Raw genomic sequence first — 21,153 nt, 5'->3', positions numbered from 1 at the left:
AATGGAGGGTTTGCAGTTATCATTTATTTCTATTTTATTCCATTTATACTAATTCTCTTTCTATTCAATCACACTATTGGCTGGAAAAAGGCCAACACCAGTGTTTCGTAAACTGTAGCATATTTACTACAAATAATAATAATAATATTTTTTTTACCAATTATATAACTAAGTTGAATTATACTGTATAACAGCTGTTCACTCCGCACTAAGATGTTGACGACACATACTTGAGTCAGGTAGCTCTGTTCTCTCTCTCTCAGTTCAATGTCTTAAGTTCGTCCACAATCTCTGATTCTCATGACATCAGTGGGCAGCTATTATACCCGGCAACCCCCCCCCCCGATAGAAAATCTGTCATTGGCTGGGATATTATTTCCCAGAAAGTGTAAGACCCTTGAACACACACACACACACATGCTTTATCTCTATCTCTCTCTCACACACACACACACACACACCCACACACACACACACACCCACCCCCACACACACACACACACCACACACACACACACCCACACACACACACACACACCACTTAACCCATGTTTACAAAACCCCTGATCCCAGAAAGCTCTTCCAGCTGTGCTCCGGGTGTACCGGTGCGTGTTGCGCGTGCACGTGTGAGATGTGTCATCATAACCTTTTTAATCAACGTGTTGACGTTTCAATGACAGAAACTTGGCCTGGATTCAAAAACGGGAAAGGAAAAAAAAAGAAGAAAAAATCCAGTCTCTCTCTGTCAATCTCTTCCTTTTCATCTCCATCATTCGGGGTCTCTTGTCTCTGTCTGCTTTTCATCAGGCCGAGCGGGTAAAGAAAGCAAGACCACTGAGTGCTGATAGAACGTGACACGTGCTGTATTTCTATACACTTTTTCATGTTTGTGTAGTCTCTGTTTTCCTGCTGCTATCTGGAGAAAATGAGTGCAGAAGATGCGAGAGAAGATACAAATGAAGCATAAGAAGGATAAAATCTCTTATTATTGTGATAACATTACAGAATTAGGGAATTCATTCAGTGTGCTCTGATCGATCAGCCGATTGGCCGATATTCGTTCAAAATGGTTTGATCGGTGGTCTGTACAAACACTGATGACACAAAACATGACGATTCTAGGAGCTGCTAACATGGCTTTACCGGAGTTGCGAGTTGTGTCTCTAAAGCTCCTTTTACACAGCCTGTACAAAGCTATTTAAAGACTATTACGCCATTATTATGCTTCACTGTTCTGTCTAAATAAAAAGCTACTGACACGGAACGGGGAGGCATTGGAAGTGAAGGAGCCAAATCGATGTCTGGCAGACATGGCGGGACTACACGCTCACTAGACACCGACACAGTTTGTTACACCTCACGGGTGGATGCTATCTCACATCACAACTCGGGCAGCATTATTATGGCGCCTTTGTTTGGTTCAGTGTAACAAAGTAAAGCCGGTGTAATGAGAAGGTTTTCTTTGCAGCAGTACTGCAGGATCTCTGTGTGAAAGAGGCTTATGAGAGAATGTCTATAAGAGACAAGGTTGCCTGCCAATAAATAAACAATTGTCATTCATGGTACTTTCTTATCTCTTAATCTTAATACTTAATATACAATGTTGTCATTATTTTTTAGATATAGGAATAATTCTACATGATAAATGTGATTGGTATCAGCCGATACAGCTTCCAGCATCAGCCCAAAAAGTCCTGATCGGATCAATTTCAGTATTCATTTGCTTGGAAGATTCAAATAATTGGTTCTGCCTCCATACAAAAACCACAGAGCCAAACCGATCTGGTCAAAATACAAAGTACTTTGTGGTTTTGTGTCCTGGTACCACAAAGTACTTTCAGAAACCGAATCCAACAACGAGGTGGACATTCTTCTCTCCACACTCGCCATATTTGTTTATTTCTCTTTGAGCTACGATCTCATTGAATACCGCTGGCCTCCATTCAGCTTTAGTTGCTCGACAACCTCGCTCTGCAGGACGATGTCAAACCTAATGACCAAACCAAACTATCACTGTCGCATATCCAAAGTCAGCTGTGACGCAAATCGCGGTCACAGTGATCCTTAAAGCGCCACGGTGCTTTTGCAGCGTTCAGCGCACGATGAACCCAGAAACAGCAGAAGGTAATACACACTTTTGAACATTGTTCTCCAACGTTTTATCCCTCGGTTTAAAATAGAGCTCTGTCCAACTCCGCGGCGTGGTTTGGCTGAGGTTCCTGTGGCAGCACTGCAACAATTACTACGTGGTCTGGTCGCTAGTTGTGGCCCTGGAGCAAGAAAACCTCATGTTCGACGCCCAAGTGTGTTCGCCCACTTAAAACTTTGATAGTGATGGTCTGGAACGTATTCAAGCAGTCACTCAGATACTCGCTTGCCCAAATAATGAGCCAATGTCATCAGCGAGTCAGTGACTTCCAAGTGACGGATGCACACACACACACACACACACACACACACACACACACACACACACACGAACACGTATCCTGTAATTAAGCATATCTCAAATTTGTTTCTAAACGCAGTAGAAATTGCTTTTTTGAAGCCCTCGTTCTTCTTCACTATGTTCTAGACTGCTTTCCCTCCCATTGTGGTTCTTTATGTGTTTGACGTATCATTACTGTTTCCTATGAATGTTTTTAATGATGACTGAAAATGAAATGGCCACTCATGAACTAATTAAGGTTTATACTACTTTCTTTCATCACAGAAATACTCTCCTGAGGCTGGTAAGCCTCTAAAATATTTCAAATCCTTTCAAGACTAAACCTTAAAATTAAAACCTTAAGCTGCATCTCCACTTCATGGTAGAGCACAGCTCTTCTTGCTCTTTTTTGGTTTGTCATTAGCAAAAGCTGTGGATAGTAACCTGATCTGCTAACACCTCAGCTTAGGTTCCAAACAAGGTTTAAAACACTGCAGGCCGCTGATTGGTCAAGAAAGAAGCTCGACATCCAACACAGACCTTTTTTAAAGAGCCGTGCAAACGCCGATTGGACTCTCGACACCGTTTTTTTTTTTTAAATGTCAGCCTGCCAAAGGACGCCGTAAACTTGACAAAGAGCAGATGTTCTTCTGTTTGGCTGCCGATGAAAGGATTCACAAGTAAAGGCAGTTTTACGTGGTGTCACTGAGGTGCTCTCTGCAGGTGAAAACGAAATAGAGAAATGGACCTGGCAGCAAAAGCGAGTTCACATGAGTCAAAACATGCAGGGGAAATGAGGCTTTGTGCCCTACTCATATTAATGTTGTCATTATTGTATTTGAAACGCCCTTAATATTAAGAAGAGGAGAAAGAGGAGGATATTTGTGTGGAACTGAATCATAGTATTTCATTAAACCTAACTCAGCCTAAAGGATTAAGATCGTAGCCTGATATCTGTTCCCATCTGATCCCAGTTCGACTCACCTCCGACTGGGCTGATCTTGTTGGTGATGGCGTATCTCAGGATCCTCTCCTCCTTGACGTACATCACAAACACCCTCTCCATGGTGATCTGCAGCGTCTCCGGGACGGCGGCGAGGTTGTGGTGCCGACAGTCGCGGTAGGTGATGTTCTGCTTCAGCTGGAAGGAGAAGGACTCTGAGCCCCGCTCGGCCGAAACCACTGTGAACTCCCTCACGGAGTTGGAGGTGGCAACTGGGGAAAGAAAAAAGTGAAATGTTTTTGGGCAAACAGATGCAATCATTACACATCATTCATCTCTTGTGGTTGTTATGGTTACCGGATGGGTAGTACTGGTAGATCTCCTTGAAGGGATCCATGGTAACCTCAGATCCGGGGGGCAGGAAGGGCACGTTGCCATTGACTACAGTATCCACGGTCAGGTGGTTGTGGTCGTCAAGGCCACGGCCCGTCTGGATGATTGTCAGGCGCTGGTTGCCGGGGTAGAAGATCACCTCTGCATGACGAGTGAACTCAGCACCTGGTGATGAAATGAGTCAATCAATCAATCAATTCTTCTTCTTCATTTATTGATTATTTTTAATGCACGTTTAATGCACACCAATGGTGCAGCAGTTGTATATCATAAAAAAGGGGAATGTCTGCAATGGTTATATGTATCTGTGCAGAACACACATGCATGCACATTCAGACACACACACACACACACACACACACACACACACACACACACACACACACACACACACACACACACAGCTGTTTCCTATTAGAGAGGGGAGGCAGAGGCCTGATATCACATCACATCCCTGGAGACGATACAGCTGGCTGGGAGACCGAAAACACACACACACACACACACACACACACACACACACACACACACACACACACACACACACACACACACACACACACACACACACACACACACACACACACACACACACACACACACACACACACACACACACACCCTGTAGAGGAGTTTCCTCATCTCTCTATCGATGTGCTCAGGAGTAAAGATGTAAAAGCGACATCATTTGACCAAAAACACACACAGTTTACCTGTGATTTTGAATCCTGCTTGGCTATTGGGCAGCTCCAGAGCAAACAGCCACCCAAACAGCTCTCCTATCGGTGCGAGTGGCATCAGAGCCCATCCCACTGGCTCGGGTACCTGACCAATCAACACAAAGTTTACAAAGGGGAAATCAAGAGAAACCAGGTATTCCAATGTGGATCCGGAGAGGAGCAATGCGGATCAGACTGCTACCTCGCTGATGGCGGTGTACGCTCTGCCGTCGCCCACCACGATGTAGGCGTGAAGATCAATGTTGTTCAGCTCCACTGGAGTCGAACCCACGGTCACGGTTCCGGTCACCTTACCGCTAACTCGCTGTGGAGCACCTGAAGGAGCGACACAGGGGTTACAGCCCAAAAAAAGATTATGCTACTACATTTAAATATAAGATGAATGACATAAAGTCTCTGTGGGTTAATGGTTAGCGCTCTGACCCTCCGGTAGACAGTGGCGTCCGTTGCCATAGAAGCCAGTCAGGCAGTGACAGCAGAACCCTGTGGGGTAGTCGGAGCAAAATGCATTCTGGGAGCACTGCTGTTGGAATCTAGAACGCCAAGAGAGAAAGAAAAGAAAAACATGTTCAATACTCTTTTATTATTCCACACATTGTCCTATTTTTCAAAACCTGGCGCCTACATCACCCACAATGCAATCTGAAAGCTGTCACAGCAAGCTCGTCACATACCTGTCACATGTTTCCTTATTCTCTGTAGTGTACTGAATCACTGAGAGAGAGAGAGAGAGAGAGAGAGAGAGAGAGAGAGAAAATAAGTATTATTATGCGTTACATATGCAATACTTATATTATTAATATTCTGCAGACTCCTATGAAAGATCCTACTGTTGATTGCAGTGTTCAGAAGAAAGATGCCTAAACACTGGGGAAGATATATTCATTTTGTTTCCAGTATTTACGTCATTCAGACATGAATGTTTAAATGGAGACGGAACATGTAGGCTTGTTTCCATATACAAATGGACGCAGCAAATAAGAAGACAGAAAGTATACGCACACACAAAGACACACACGTCGAGGCTCTATTTGGAGAGAAACCAGCTGTTGCAGTCCTGTCTCCCACACCCACTAATCCACTCACTCATTCACACACACACACACACACACACACACACGCTCCGTTTGCTACATGAACTCCCAAAGGCATCTAAGGCTACATCCACACTTTTCTACTACGCCCACACTTTTCTAACCCATAACATGGACACTTTTGAAAACGCTTCTGACCCCGTTTTAGTTTGAAAACCTTTGGATTTACGTTAGGTCTGAACGGCAGAAACAGAGAGTTTTCAAAAAATTGATGCAGACAACCACGCTTGCTTCCTGATTGGCTCTCAGCAGTCGCTACGTGTCGTTCCTTAATTCGCCACGCCCCTATCACGTGACCTGTTTTTCTTGTCTGTGCTAGCAGCTGTTGTGAAGATACAATCCAAGCAAAGACATTTCTCTGGGCTTAATTTTTTCGCCCATTGCTGTTCTTCTTCTGTGGTATTTTCTGCAACTAAAGAACTAGTCTATCTGCTACCTGTTTACACCGGCACGCACATGCCCTGTGTGTGTGAATGGTCATGTGATGAGCGTTTTTAGGCGTGCTAGTCTGGAGATTATTTCTGAAAGTAAAACGCAATCGTTTTATGAAAACGTAGTGTGGATGTAGCTTAAAATGCATTGGTATAAACTCTGAATGAAGTTGAAATGTATTTCTACAGAACATGTACTTTATATAAGTTTATATGTGCTGCTCTGAACACCCGAAAAATCCTCTTTCTGACACACAGGAAGTGATGCACTCTGTTCTTGATTTATTTGGAACGAACAAAAAAAATACTTTTTTGTAGATATAAAGTAAGAATTAGTCTGATATTTCTCAGCCCACTGAAATAATGAAGTCTCAAAAGGGACAGAAGATTTGAAATGTCTCTAAAATGAAGTCATTTTTGGAATGTGTAGTACAGCAACTTCTCAAGGATGTTTAAACCTGATTTTAAACAGCACATGGAACTTGCATAACTGCCAAGTGAGTGCATCTCTGTCCTTGTTTATCTCTCTATTTGTCTTTTTGGTAAATGACTGATTTGGGATGCAGCATTCTATTACCCTACTGGGGCATCACTCACACAAACACACACACTCACACAAACACACACACAAACACACACACACACACACACACACACACACACACACACACACACACACACACACACACACAGGAGACAAATCACTGTGCTTTTCCACACATAAACACACCAACGTGCCAATGTTGGTGTGTTTATGGGAAACCCACAAACCAATATCACAATGATTTTTATGTTTTATAAACATCAAATCCATGACAGCACTGAGAAAATGTAGGTGTGTGCATTTGAAATTAAGCTTTTTTTCCACATTTTTATATATTTGGACATTTCCTAAATGTCACACAACCACTCAACTGGATATGTACACACACGCCATACTGTGCATACAGTTCCTTAAAAAATCTCAGAGTTTAGGATAGTTTATTAAGTCCTAAAATCTAGTTTTCCAAAAACTAGGGATGTTTATTGATTATTGGAGTGGAAACAATTTGTTTAAAACAAGATATGAGAACTGTTTTAAATACTAAATGAGGGATTGGTCTTATTCCAAAAATACTGTCATCAATTTCTTGATAACCCTTAATCTGTTAATAGATATTACTTTGTATCTTCAAAGAAAAATGTTTTCCATCACTCCAAACTGAGTTAAATAACTTAATAAGATGGGCTTCTGGACCCTAATGTAACCAGGCAAGTTGACTGTGAACACATTCTTGTTTACGGTGAAAGCCTAAGGGAGAGGTTTCAGGGGAGGGAGTGTTGGACGGAAACACACACACACACACACACACACACACACACACACACACACACACACACACACACACACACACACACACACACACACACACACACACACACACACACACACACACACACACACACCTGGGAGCTGCCCGGCACAACGGCAGTATTGTACTGCCAGCTGCCGAGCAGCTCCGCATGCAGAGGGCAAGGTACTGTTACCCTCCTGTTTCTCAAAGTGACCGTCCATTCATAACTTAAGTAGACAACTTCATATATTTATTCATATATTTATACATAATCATTTCCTACCTCCTGTGTCAAAATCAACATCGTCCTCATCCACGCTGACCACGTGACCTCCAGGGGAAAGAGGTGATGCATTCCTGTGAGGGGGGTAGACATCCACCACCTCCAGAGGAACCTACAGAGGGGGTAGGTTATGTTTAACTGGAAATATGTTTATCCTGTTGTCATACTGTTTAACTCTCTCCAGATGCTACAAACCAGACTCCTATGATCCGCGCATACTTAACATATTGTATACAGTGTGTAGGGTATAATGATCGCAGACTTGCCAGCGTTTTGTTGACACCACCACGCTGTCTCTAAAAGAGCGTTCCATTGTAACCACAGAATTTACAAAAAGCGACTAGAATTTCCAAATCGTCATTACAAAGCTCTGACAGAACTGAAAGCACCGCCAATTTAAATTCCTCCTCTTTTTTTTTCATATTCACTACAATAAATATGAGAATTTCAACAGTAAGCCACAGAGTGCTGCTGTCTGCTTGAGAAATATCATGAACATAATTGTGGTCTTGTAGCTTTGCATATGTTTGTAGTTTTGGTGTTTTTTTATCTTTTTTAAATGCATAAAAAATAGCAGTAAAAACCTTGCCCATCTTAAAAATGTTTGCCTATAAGATTTCTTGTCCAACATGTTAATTTATAACATATGCAGGGACGTTTCAGTGTTACCTGTGGTTGCTGGTCCTGGGTCTGCTGAGCACCTCCCTCTGGTGCTCTTTCTGGGGGATTAGGGGGAGCATACTGCCCCTCTGCTGGCTCTGAGTTGTACCTGGTTTCAGAGGTCAACGGCACATCTTGGCCGCCGTACGCCACCCGATGATTAGAATCCTCCGGACGGGACGAGGGAGCATCGGGATTTGCTGGTCGAAGGGACTGTGAGTGGTCACCGCCGGCAGGGGCTGTCTGGAATTCGGGGTCCACGCCTGTCAGAGGGTAATCGTCTTCTTCCTCCGGGTTATCAGGGTCAAAGGTGTTGTCTGGGTATTCGTCAAACTCACCGTACTCGGCTGTGGTGGTGTCCTAGAAGCAGAAACCACAGAGGGGTCAGAGGAGTTTTTTGCAAACAAATCTTGACGGTGAATAAAATGAATTAAACAGAAAAAATAAATTACCAGGAAGAGGCCATGTCCTCCAGTTGGGGAGGTAACAAGGAGGCCACCGATGGAGGCAGGAACAATATTGTCAAAAGAGTAGCTGTTCCCAGTGTGGAAAAGCCAAACACCTGGAATTCCTGTATTTCCAACCCTATGGAGCAAGAAACCAGTCTGAGTGCATATATAACCTTTTATATATTACCTTTTATACCATTCATGTATGTTGTTGGCAGTGGTTTTAATTACAACTGTGCTTCTCATGCAGTGACATTCACAGAATTCATTTTTTGTGCAAAGCACACCCGGCAAGGCATATTAGAAGTATTTAGTTTAGAGACAATAATAAATATGAAAAGACACATATTTACATATTTTGTACATTATCTAATCAAAGGTACTTTACATGTGTGTAGCTTGTTAGCAACGACAGCTAAGAAATTTAACATTTTAACAACAATAAATGAAACAAATTTACTACAACAGTATTTTTCAGATTTTCAGTTTTTCTGTCCATGTTGCTTGCCACAGTTAGTTCTTAAATGAATTACAAGTTCTTTTTTAAGAAGAGTTGTGACTCAACCTTGAGGATTTTTACTTACTGGTAGAGGTTTTTTACACTCTGCTCATCGCTGGTTACGCTGTAGTGAGGTCCCTCGGTTCGGGAGAAGATCAGATATGTGATTTCACCTCTGCTGAAGCCGACTCTAGCAGGGAGCTCTATCTCAACATTATAAGACTCCTAGAAGCAGAATTGCATAAATATTAATGCAATATAACAGTTACATTACTGTGCTGTAGTGTTAAAATAGCCAGGCTAATCAAGCTGTGACTTAAGGCCTTGTATATAACCAGTTTACCTTAGGGCGTGTCCCATAGAAGTTAAGGCCACCTTCAGGGTAGAGGAAGAGAACGTATGAATCCGTCTCATCGTAACCAATGACTGCCTGGAACGTATTGACCTGCAGAGAGAGAACAGATAGAAGAATAAGGAGAGAAAATAAAGAAATGAAAAGTTTTTAAAGTTTTTATCCAATTTAGTTTTTAGAACACAAGATTCTTTGACCAGTACAGATTTACAAGTTTCTTAGCTTTAGATGATTTTACATGAATACAAATCTAGTTGTGAATTTCATATTCCATTTTGGCCGATATATATTTTGTTTTCTATTTTCTGCCCCTGATGGCCAAAAAGCCTCTTCCTGGTAATTAAGATAGTGTCTAACAGTTATGCTCTGCTCGCATCACAGGGATGAAGTCACCTCCTGCGTGTACGGATTCGGCCCGGCTCGACCACCCTCAAATTATTCTAACACCCACCGCTCATATTTAAACTTCACACCTCTCCTCTCCTCTCCCCTCCCCTCCCCTCTTCCCCGTGTCTCCTCCCCTTCCTCTGCTGGGATTCATGTTGAGACTTCTCACCCTTCACTAGACCCCCACTAATTATTGACATTCTAACTATCTGGGTTTCCAAACATCTATTTTGCGCGAATTAGGATCAAATAAAAGAACTGGAGTGGAAGAGTGGAGTTTAGGAACTTCTTTCCTACGTGTTTGTGGTGGCTCTTCCTCCCAAAACCACAGTTGGAAAAACACAGATTTGTCGAATGAGGGGAAGACTATGTGTGTTGTTTTCCTTTGGGACACAATCAGATTATCTTTACGCACACAGACAAACGAATGTACACACACACACACACACACACACACACTAACACAGCTCGGTCTCTCAACCCCCAGCCCAGATGTTGATCTCCACAGCTGTCTTCCTGTGTGTCTGGGCATCTTTCGTGATAATGTTACAACATGCAGACCAGACATCATTACAATGTGAGGCGTGGGGTGCACACACACACATAAACACACACTCATTTATACAAGCCCGAACGCAAACACAGATGTCCCACCACCTATATTCCTCCCATGTGAACGTATGTGTGTGTTCCTAATTGTTTACATCAACATCTTTAAACTATCTTGTTGTTTGTGGGCGGGGAGGACTTTGTAGCCTCCGGGCGCTTTGTAATTACTAAGGAGGAGGGGGTCTCTCTTTTTTTCCCCTGTCTTTGGGAGGAGAAGAGGCTGGAGCTACGAGAGGGGGGGATCTGCTTCTTCTTTGTCCTTAATATCCTTTCTAAATGTCTGTATTTTTCTCTCCTGCTGTCCCTCCTTTTTCCTGGGAGGAGGAGGAGGCGAGGGGGCGAGGGATGAAAGGATGCAAGAGGGGGTTGGCAGAGATGGGAGAGAGGCTATCGGTCTGCTTTACAGTGGGAGAAATATTAGGAGACAGAAATTAAGATGCGTTTCCATCCAAATAGTTCTGAAAAGTTGTTAAACGATGTAATTTAGGTTCTTTTAGTGAATTTATTTTACACATTTCAACACATAACCGGCTGTCTCTTTTGTTTTTTTAGTGTCTGTATATCTTTAATATCTCCACATCTATTTAAAGAATTCTCATGCAATTTTGTGCAGGCATTCGTGGTCCCCAGAGGATGGACCCTGGTGACTCTGGTAATCCCCTTTTTCTTAAGTGCCTTGTTGTGAGCAGTATCATGTAAGAAACACGGCCTATGAATTATCTTGAGAAACCAGTTCATGATTTCTGGAAAGAGACATTGCTGTTGAGTTTTTTTAAATGTATTTTCTAGATTCATTATATTGGAGATAAGGCAAACATCTAAGATATCCACGGCAACTCTGCAACTACCAAAGTGGTATCAATGCTCTCATATCACTCTTGGCAAAGGAACAAAATAGATAAAATGTCAAACTATTCCTTTAATCTGTGCTCCCCCCCTCCGTCCCTTCTCTCTATCTGTGTGGTCATTTGCCGTGTCGGCGTCTGTCTCTGTGTGTGTTACGTCGTCCCTGTGAGCTTTACAGACTCACAGCTGGAAGACAACAAATAGCAGCCAGCACACATCAAAGACCTCCAGACAGCACGTAGCTCAGGATGCATCCCCCCCTTCACCCCCACCCCCTCATCCAACCTACAGGCAATTTGTTACACCTTTTTTTTTTTTTTTTAAGAGCGTCTTCACACTCCTAACATTGACCAGACACACGCACAGATGCTAATTGTCTCGGTGAGACAACAAATGTTTGTTGTCGGGGTCGTCCTTGAAGAGTTGGTGGTTAACATCATCAGTGTGCTGTTTTATTAGTTCATGATGGAGGTCTGGAAATACCCAACGGATTAACTGCATAGACAGAGAGTCCATTAAGATAGTGGAGGAGCAACTTAACACACTTCATATATTCATTTCCCAAGGTTTCATGTTTTCATTTCAGTGTGGCATCGAGATGAGACATCTAATGAGCACAAAGGAATGCATACTATTCCTTTAAAGTAGGCCTCCTGTTATTTGCTGGTTTTGAATTAATGATAGCTTTTGCAACCATGATAAATGTATCTTTATATAGAATACAGTAGACAGTGTAGTAGGCCAGTGCCTCAGGTGATGATCATCTATTGTTTCATTCTAAGCCCTTATTAAGGCGATTTCAACTTACTCGCTATCGGAATTCAAAAATAATTATCTTCAATTTGCGCCCTACTATGCATTCATAGATAGAGTTTAAAGGGTCATTTCAATATTCAAATAAATGTTCACACTATTTTATAAATATTTATTTACATATTTAACTGTATTGCTTACAGAGAGATAACAGGTTCGATTATGTCAGAGGCTGAGCCCCACTAAAAATGATACGTCAAAATCTTTAATCCCAATTGATTTCCAACGTCATTATTACTTAAAAAATATTTAACCGAGAAGAAATGAATTAACAAAAAGGAATAAAAAAACTACTACGACAAAGAATGTTATTATCAAAGTAATACAAATGTTTTACCAGCAGAAATGTGCTTATTCACCCAATTCTTTATAATCCAATTCAGTAACGTTATTAGCTTGTCGATAGGCTGTTTAATATCTTTGGGCCAACATTTGGAATCTGGGTAAACCCCATAATATCCACAAATACAAGATGTTACGTTTGTCTTTGAAACCAAGACTAAGTAGTCCATACTGTTGATTTTAGTAGTGATTGGTCAATAAATGCAAATAGAAGAATGACCCAACCCTTTGGTGTAGATTTACAGCTCTAGGGTCAACATTTCATGTTTTAGCAAACTCAAAAAAGACAATTTCAATGCCTGGTCTTTGAGTTCAAACTTTTGCAGAAAAGTTTAGTCACCATGTTTCACCTTGGATTAATCATATTAGTATTTGTTGATTCAGTGGTATTGTTCACTCTGCCTTGTAAGTAGTTTAGTCTACTCTGCATTACTAAAGATAGTTTAATTGGCTTCTCATCTTGCCTGTGTACCGAATAAGTGACTCATCCATCGGTGACAAATGTTCCGAATCATATTATAATTATCTGGAGCCGTGTCCAACTTTTGTTCGACTGGATGAACGTACTACACTTGTTTGGTGGTTGTCCGTTTTGTTTCAGCCGTGGCCCAGCTGCAAACCGGCAGAGAGAGAGAGAGAGAGAGAGAGAGAGAGAGAGAGAGAGAGAGAGAGAAAGAGAGTGAGAGACCAGCTGCAGGCCAGTTGCCAGCCTCACCAGAGTGCTACAAGCGGAACTGCCTACAGCGTGGGAACTGGCACACACACACACACACACACACACACACACACACACACACACACACACACACACACACACACACACACACACACACACACACACACACACACACACACACACACACACACACACACACACACACACACACACACACACACACACACACACACACACACCAGGCCCTTAGCCAGGAGCCGTCCGGCCAGTATTTCACTGTCAAATGAAAACCCCTGCTCCAATCTTTTTAGGTGGCTTTCCTGTTTAAACTTCAGCCGTGCTCAAAAGGATTCCCCCGCTCTCCGTTAAGCTCGAGGAAATCTAACAACGTCAGGGCTTACCAAAGCTTTTCAGAACCTCTTTTTTCATCAACTCAAGAACACATTTTCGGTAAAACCAGAGCTGCTTTTCTTAGATCCTTAAAGGTTCACGGACATGAACGTTCTTCCCGCAACTTCAAACCAGAGCACTATGACTGCGCTTGTAATTAGGCTCAAGTCTGTGTCCAAGTTAAACTCATGTACGCTGAGTCACTTCAGTATTTTGTTATGGAGGAGCTGTACAGCTACAAAGTGATACAAACTCCTTTCATTCTGCTTAGAGTATACATAGAGACTCTCAATGGTCTCAATGTTATTAAAAGCTGGATTTTACTAAAAGTGCTTTGAACCAGGAGGAGCCTTTTTTCAATGTGTCACTGCATGAGGCCCCCCCCCCCGAAGAAACAACAAATAGTACTAATAGAAACAATAGTTCCTATTGTGCTACGGAAAGGAAGAAAGACAGAAGAGAGGAGGAGAAGCAAAGAGAGCAAAATATAAAAGGCGAGTCCAACAGAGGAGTCCATTTATTCATTCGTTCAGTCTCATCTGACCCACACAGCCGACATGTAACATGCCTCTCAACACTTTCCCTTTTTTTGCACGTCTTTGAAGAGAACTCGAGAGGAAATCTAAAAAAAAAAAAAATGGTCTACTGTGGGCAAATGTGAAATTACATTCCATTAGAACGAGCTGCTCAGGAAGGGAACTTCCTTCAAAGCATGCCTGCTACTGGCACTCTGTGCTATTTCCCTTCAAATGTCTTAATGGCACATTATTCCCACCGTTAAAGCGGGCTAACTTCCGTATGAGTTTAACTGATTTCTAGAAAGTTTCAGACTCACTGAGGTGACGCTTTGCAGTAACGACTAAAACAACAGTGGAGTAGTAACGTTACGAAGTGTCGAGAGCCAGAGTAAATGAGTTCATCCACACACTCTTGTCATAGCCAGATGAGTGACAACTTTGCTGGTGCATATTCTGTAACCAGTGTAGCATTAAAGCATGGTGGGGTTAGCAAGCTAGTGAGCTAGCTAACTAGCAGTAGGTAATGAAGAAGCCAAAGCAGCATTCTGCAGCTATGACTGTTATTACTGCGACATTCATGGGAGCGGAACACAAACTGGTTAACCACATCCGCCGACATGACATTGTGTCCTTGGCAAAGACGGATTAGCACTGTGCTGCTCAAAGTAAAGCCTTGTCGACACTTCTTAAAACAGCCACACACAGAAGGCCAGATTCTCTGTGTAAATGGCTCCGGTCATTAGCAAATTGGGCTACATGGTAGCGCGTACAACAGAGTGTGTGTTATAACTTTAGAGAGAAGCAATTACTTTCCAATTATGATAATGGCCTCTTTAAGACACATTTCATAGAAAACACAACCCTACTTCTTAGGGATGTGAACTCTCTCTCTCTCCCTTTTGGGCTCTACTTTTCTCTCCTCTGTTTTCCCTTCCCTCGCTCCTCCTCTCATCCCCATTTCTGACCCCCGAAAACACCACACGGCCCCTCCCCCGCCCTAATACACATCCCCGACTAAACACACACCTCAGGTTAATCAGTTCACACACACACACACACACACACATGCATACCGCTCTACCCCCGACGCACCCCCGCCCAGCACCTCTGGCTAATCACTTCAAAGGAAGATGCTATCTTGACCCACTGAAGCGAATCCCAGGACCAGACTGCTCCGATCCGACAGGCCGCACAGACCCTTTAAACATCAAAACTTTGAGTCGTGGACACCAGCATCTAATCAGCGTTCGGTCAACACTGGATGGAGACTTAAGTCAAAGTTTGAGGCTCAAAGAATACGCAATCATTCATCATGTCTATTTGCCAGTGTCGCTGTCGTAAGAGGCTTAATGCTCCGTATCCCCACCGGACTGTTTGAATGTTTCGCTTTTGATCAATCAAGAAGAAAGACGGAGGAGGAGGCATAAAAGAAACCAGACCACGACAGTCAAGGGAAAGAACAAACAGATGAGAGGGAGGGAGGGACTCGCACAGATCTCCTGTTTTTTTTCCTCCTTCAATCTACCACTCCCTTCATCCTTCCCTCCCACATGCTGCACACCAGCAACAACAAAGCACTGTTTGTTTGATCGATAAGTTCAGCTGGCCTGGCTTTACTTGGAGTCCGTCCCAAACACAAACTCAAACACTCTAGTGCTCCTCTAAGTGACTCTTTCTTTTAAGAAGGTTTATTATTTCTGAGGAAAGTTTCTCGAAATTTGGTATTTTAAGAGGGCTGAGTATTACTCAGCCCTCTTTGGAGGAAGCTTTCCAAAGTTTGAAAAAATATAACCCTGATGATGTCATTGGGATGTCATCATGATTACCTAAGCTTGGTCTTGGACTATATGTGTCAAAGTTTGCATTACAAACTGTAGGTGCGTAGTTTGACAGACGAGTGCATTTAGGAGTTAAGGAGGATCTAATGCAAGACGCCTTTTAATAGCATTATGGGAAATGTAGGATTCCCAGTGTTTAGGAAGCTTGTCCCTTGCTAGAGACTGGATATGCTGCTTCAACTTCAACCATTCTTTTTTTTTTATCTGTCTATTACAAAACACCCAACTTTGTAGAAGTGATATCCCAAATTGCTGGAGTAGCCCTTTAATTATTTGATGAGTTGCTAGTATTACCTAAAGCCCAGTAAGTCAGCTTAGCATGGAAAAATATGATGTGATGATTTGTGTGCAGGTATACGTTGTAAACAAATATGAAGAGTAAAGCATTGAATGTGAATAATGAATGGGTATTTACTTGGGTTTAAATAGTTGAAATAATTTTCCCATTCTCTCTATAATTGGCGCCAAATTACACGCTTCTTTCCAGGACAATTGCTAGAAAATGACGGAGGTGTAAATTAAAGTGTTCACAATGTGAGGCGTGCCTCCCCCCAGGGGGTGGCGGGAACGGAGGGAGAGACGTGAGCCAGAGATACTGTGTGGGGGGGGAAGGGGCAGGTGTAATGTTGAGCGCTCACCAACATGGTCACTAGTTGGAGCTGCAGCAGCCGCCGTGACGCGATTAAGGAACTTTAAAGAGAATTGAAAAATCTAGCTTAATCAAAAAGGTAAAAATGTATTAAAAATACGTCCGAAACTTTACATAAACACCAAGGGGAAACGGGGCTGCAGGAGAGGACTACTTTAATGGTAAACCACGTTTTAAACTGGTAACTGGCTGACAAACAGGGAGAGAAGTAAAGTCCAGCGGAGCATGTGAGCACTTATGGTCGAGGCATGTTTGTGTCCACCTGTGTGTGAGGGGATAACGAGTCGGGAGAGGGGCACTTTGATGACCTTTAAAGATGACCTCTGACCCCTTAGAAAGGTTAAGAGGCAGATTAGGAGGGGAAGGGGGCATTACAAATAGAGCCCCCCACCCCCACCCCAGGCCGATTACAAGTGGTGCACATCCTCCAGGAATTTGGGATTGTGTTTCTCACATCACAAGGCCCAAAACACGCCGAGAGGTGGATGATAAATCAACATGTAGACAGGGAGGCCTGGAGCTAGCGCTGTCTGTCCCCACCACCCGTCTTACCTTGTTTGAAGGTCCGGAGGTTCGAGTTTGCTCTTCATACGCCGCAACGTTCTCCCATGTTGCAACCACGGCGTGCGTTGGGGTGAATTTTGCGTCCGGGAACCCTCGGTGTACTTCCTGGGTGAGCAGATGGATGGATGAATGAATGATGGGGGAGGAAGGAGAAAATAAAGGAAAGATGGAGTGAACAATGGATTGAACTAATGGATGAAGAACTGGAAAAAGGGAAAATCCAGATCTGTAGTTAAGCACAGTGCAAAACGTGTTCATCTCAAAACGTGTTCATCACGTGTTCAGTTTACGATCACGCAATTGTAATTCCCTTCATTTATTTCGGTGGATAAACAGACCGTGGCCACTCTGTTGAGCACGCTGGGCGTCTCCGTCACCCGGTAGTAAATCTGTCCTCGCCCTCCGCTGGTGTCGATGTCGGCCAGAAACGGAGCCACCACGGGGAAATCAGTGGGGAAAGTGTCGTCCACGTACTGCTTTTCCATCGGCAGGTCCTGGGCTGATATGATGCCGTTAGTAGCCACCTAGAGACAAGAGAGAGAGACACCGACCAATGAGGGCTACTAATTATGTTCCTGCAGACTGCTTGGGACCCCACAACCCCTCATAAAAACCCAGAATCCTTTAAGAAATATCTGTGGCACCATCATGAACCCATGGAACCGTCTAATGAACCTGTGTACCCTCATAAACCACCGGGACCTCCGTGGGCACAGCTGGAGCCCCCTCAGGGACCCCAAGAAACACATAATGAACCCCTAGATCCCCCCTCATAAACCACTGGAACCTCCTTAAGGATCTCTGGGACTGGTCCCCTGATTGAGTGTTGGAAATATTTAAACCAACCGTTGCTGGTTTCCCTCTTGATGTATTCAGGTCTGTAATAGGACATGACACGTCTCTGGTGATGCAAAGCAACACTTTTGAGTATATTTAACCAGTGTTGGAGTACTGTACTTCAGTAAAATGTTGAGGTACTTGCACTTTAGCTGTGTATTTCTATTATGTAAGAATAAGCATCAAAATATACATATCAAACTTAAAATAACTCATTCTGCAGAATGGCCCATTCCAAACACAAATATGTGTGTTATTGTATGATAAATACTGATGCATTAAAGTGTACAGTCCTTAAATGTTACAGCCGGTAAAGGCGGGGCTGATTGTTAATACTTTATGTACTGCTGGGTAGCTTAAAACCGGTTCAACTGGGTAAGACTGGGTTTTGACCCCCTCAGGAAGGTCGCAGGACATTTTTTTGGGGTCGCCAAATGAATTTGCAGAATTTCTTCCCTTAAATCTTTTATTTAACATTTACATCTGCAGTTCACTTTTGAGCCACACGAGGGAGCCTGAATGTTCGTATCGTCCTGATAATCGTAGCCAGTGACATTGAATCCAATGCAAAACATTTTTTTAAGTTTTGGAAACACTGGCTTAACCTACAACAGGACATCATCATGTTTTAGTTGATTTTATTTTGTATTAGTACTTTAAATCTTAACTGAAGCTGTCAGTTAGACGCAGTGGAGTAAAAAGTACAATATCTCCATCTGAGAGGGGAAGAAGTATTAAAGGTACCTTAAAATAGTGAAGTTAGTTTACATCACTGCTCAGTGGCCATTATGCACAATGAGTGCTTTTGATACTTTTGATTTTATGCCTAATGTCGCTAATTTGCCTCATACCAAAATTTATATATATTGTATGTGGTATATTGAAATGAACAATCTCCACTTAATTTAGCATATGCATGACAGAAAAAAACACAAATAATTATTTTTTTATATAATTGTAAATAAATTCAGGCAGTAAGCTGCAGTACTTTTACTTATGGTATTGCTACCATTTCTGAGCTTTTGATGTGATCGTCCACCATCACATTGATTTAACTGAAAGTTATTATAAGCACAAGTCATTCTCAATCCCAATCTTTTTTAATTGATTGTGTGGCAAATTATTTATTGATTTAACTGAAAGTTATTATAAACACAAGTCATTCTCAATCACCATTTTTTAATTGATTGTGTGGCAAATTATTTATTGATTTAGCTGAAAGTTATTATAAACACAAGTCATTCTCAATCCCAATCTGTTGAGTTGCAGTTGTTTTTTTTTAATTGATTGTGTTGCAAATTATTTTTCCTCCAAATGAAACATATACACTAATATTTATTTGTTTCTTTCTCTTTCATTAATGCACCATTTGGCAACATTAAAATGTAACATCTGCAAACTTCCCCTTCAGACTGCTCACTTCCACATGCAAAGTAAACACGGATCTCTGACTCACGTATAGCTGGGAGTACCGGGAGTCATAGAAGTGGAGTGGCCGGGGAAGGAGCAGCACTCTGGAGGTCTCGTCGTCCCCCTCCGCCAGGATCAGGTCTCCACTCAGGGCTCCATATGGGAACAGATCTGCCCTCCGGATGGCCGAGACCACGCACACCCCGCAGCTCACGCACAGCAGACAGGCAGCCAGCATTCCTCCTCTCTCCATCGTGCAGTCGACGCAGCTGGGAGCAGAAGGAGAGAGAGGTGCAGATGGGCTCAGAGAGAAAGTCAAACTCTCCTCCTCCTCCTCCTCCTCCTCCTCCTGCAGATGCTCTGCGGGGAGGAGGGGAGGAGCTGAGGCCGGCTGTGATTGGTGAGAGGCGGCCTGAGAGTGACAGCGGGGCCGGTGCTGGAGGTAACATCTGGATCCAGTTAGGGTGAAGACAAATAGAGTGGTTTTTAATCCGGAGGTAACTCCATCTGTTTCACAACAATGTAGAGGAGACACTGGGAATCTGTCACAGAAAGATCCATTGAAACACATTGAACAGAAAAGAAGTGTTAATGGGAACACCTAGGGACAAAAACAATATACAAACTTAAATATAACTTGTAATATATGTGTGTTTACATCTTATTATAAGACCTATTATTTTTGTTTTTTAATCACATAATTTACATTAATAGTTATTCTTATTCTTGTTTTATTGTTTCTTTTACTAGACTATTTAACACTTAAAGGGAATGGATGAAACCTTACATTTTCATCCATTACACTCCATCTGTTTCACAACAATGTAGAGGAGACACTGGGAATCTGTCACACACACACACGTGAGAAAATTCCATTGAAACACATTGAACAGAAAAGAAGTGTTAATGGGAACACCTAGGGACTCTTTTCTTTAAAAAAACAATATACAAACTTAAATATAACTTATTCCCTCAAGTTTAATATATGTTTTACATTTTATAAGGCTAAAGGCATTTTTAGAAATTATTATAAGCACCTATTATTTTTTTCCAACAATTTTTTATTCACATAATTTACATTAATAGTTATTTTCTCTTTAACTTGGTTATTTAACACTTAAAGGCAATGGATGAAACCTTACAATTTTTTAACCTTGTGCACCACCTAGTGTCTGCAACACGTATGGCAGTATAAAGCACTGCATCATATCTGAAACTACAGCTGAAAGTCAATTCATCAAAAACAATTTAAACAATAACCGGTCATTCATTCATTTAGGCCGGGCAAAACCAAACCCCTTACTATTAATTGATTCATTTACTTATTTATTTTTAACTTGCTATTATTATTTATTTTAAAAATGTATTTGTGTCCATATAATTATTTATGTTGTTATTTATCTTACTTATCAACATTATTTTTTCCTTTATTTACCTATTTGTTTATTTATCCTACCTCCTCCTCTTCCTGCACACGTTCCTCTGGTCAGTTATTCATATATGACATGAACACATACAATATTCTCATTAAAACAAACTTAATTTTTTTACACTTTTTCACCTACCTGTACTGTGTCGCACCAACAAAAATATAAAATAATGACTTCTGTCATTTTTCAAGCAAAAAACATAATTGTTTTCTGTTTCCAGCTTTTGAAATGTGAGGAT

The 21,153-nt window shown here is 42.1% G+C and overlaps 1 protein-coding gene across 2 annotated transcripts in view; it reads right to left on the bottom strand.

Moving 5' to 3' along the window:
- Positions 1 to 20,313, bottom strand: part of nid2a (nidogen 2a (osteonidogen)) — a 39,677-nt gene extending 19,364 nt beyond the window's left edge. The window contains exons 1-15 of one of the 2 annotated variants that reach the window (XM_054623842.1): positions 20,273 to 20,313; positions 19,532 to 20,027; positions 17,577 to 17,762; positions 17,227 to 17,343; positions 9,598 to 9,699; positions 9,340 to 9,479; positions 8,759 to 8,891; positions 8,316 to 8,666; positions 7,647 to 7,758; positions 5,179 to 5,218; positions 4,928 to 5,037; positions 4,686 to 4,819; positions 4,478 to 4,589; positions 3,729 to 3,929; positions 3,413 to 3,643 (exon numbers count right to left, since the gene is read on the bottom strand). In XM_054623842.1, the coding sequence (XP_054479817.1) occupies positions 3,413 to 3,643; positions 3,729 to 3,929; positions 4,478 to 4,589; positions 4,686 to 4,819; positions 4,928 to 5,037; positions 5,179 to 5,218; positions 7,647 to 7,758; positions 8,316 to 8,666; positions 8,759 to 8,891; positions 9,340 to 9,479; positions 9,598 to 9,699; positions 17,227 to 17,343; positions 17,577 to 17,762; positions 19,532 to 20,027; positions 20,273 to 20,280 (2,473 nt within the window). In that variant the 5' untranslated portion in view covers positions 20,281 to 20,313. Of the gene's footprint in view, positions 1 to 3,412; positions 3,644 to 3,728; positions 3,930 to 4,477; positions 4,590 to 4,685; positions 4,820 to 4,927; positions 5,038 to 5,178; positions 5,219 to 7,646; positions 7,759 to 8,315; positions 8,667 to 8,758; positions 8,892 to 9,339; positions 9,480 to 9,597; positions 9,700 to 17,226; positions 17,344 to 17,576; positions 17,763 to 19,531; positions 20,074 to 20,272 lie in introns of those variants that run through there. The other variant, XM_054623841.1, reaches the window with a different exon arrangement.
- Between the last annotated feature and the right edge of the window lie 840 nt (positions 20,314 to 21,153).

The sequence above is a fragment of the Anoplopoma fimbria genome, chromosome 22, assembly GCF_027596085.1.
Source record: "Anoplopoma fimbria isolate UVic2021 breed Golden Eagle Sablefish chromosome 22, Afim_UVic_2022, whole genome shotgun sequence".
NCBI lineage: Eukaryota > Metazoa > Chordata > Actinopteri > Perciformes > Anoplopomatidae > Anoplopoma > Anoplopoma fimbria.
Note: the sequence above shows the minus strand (reverse complement) of the source record. Positions and strands in the feature narration are given on the sequence as shown.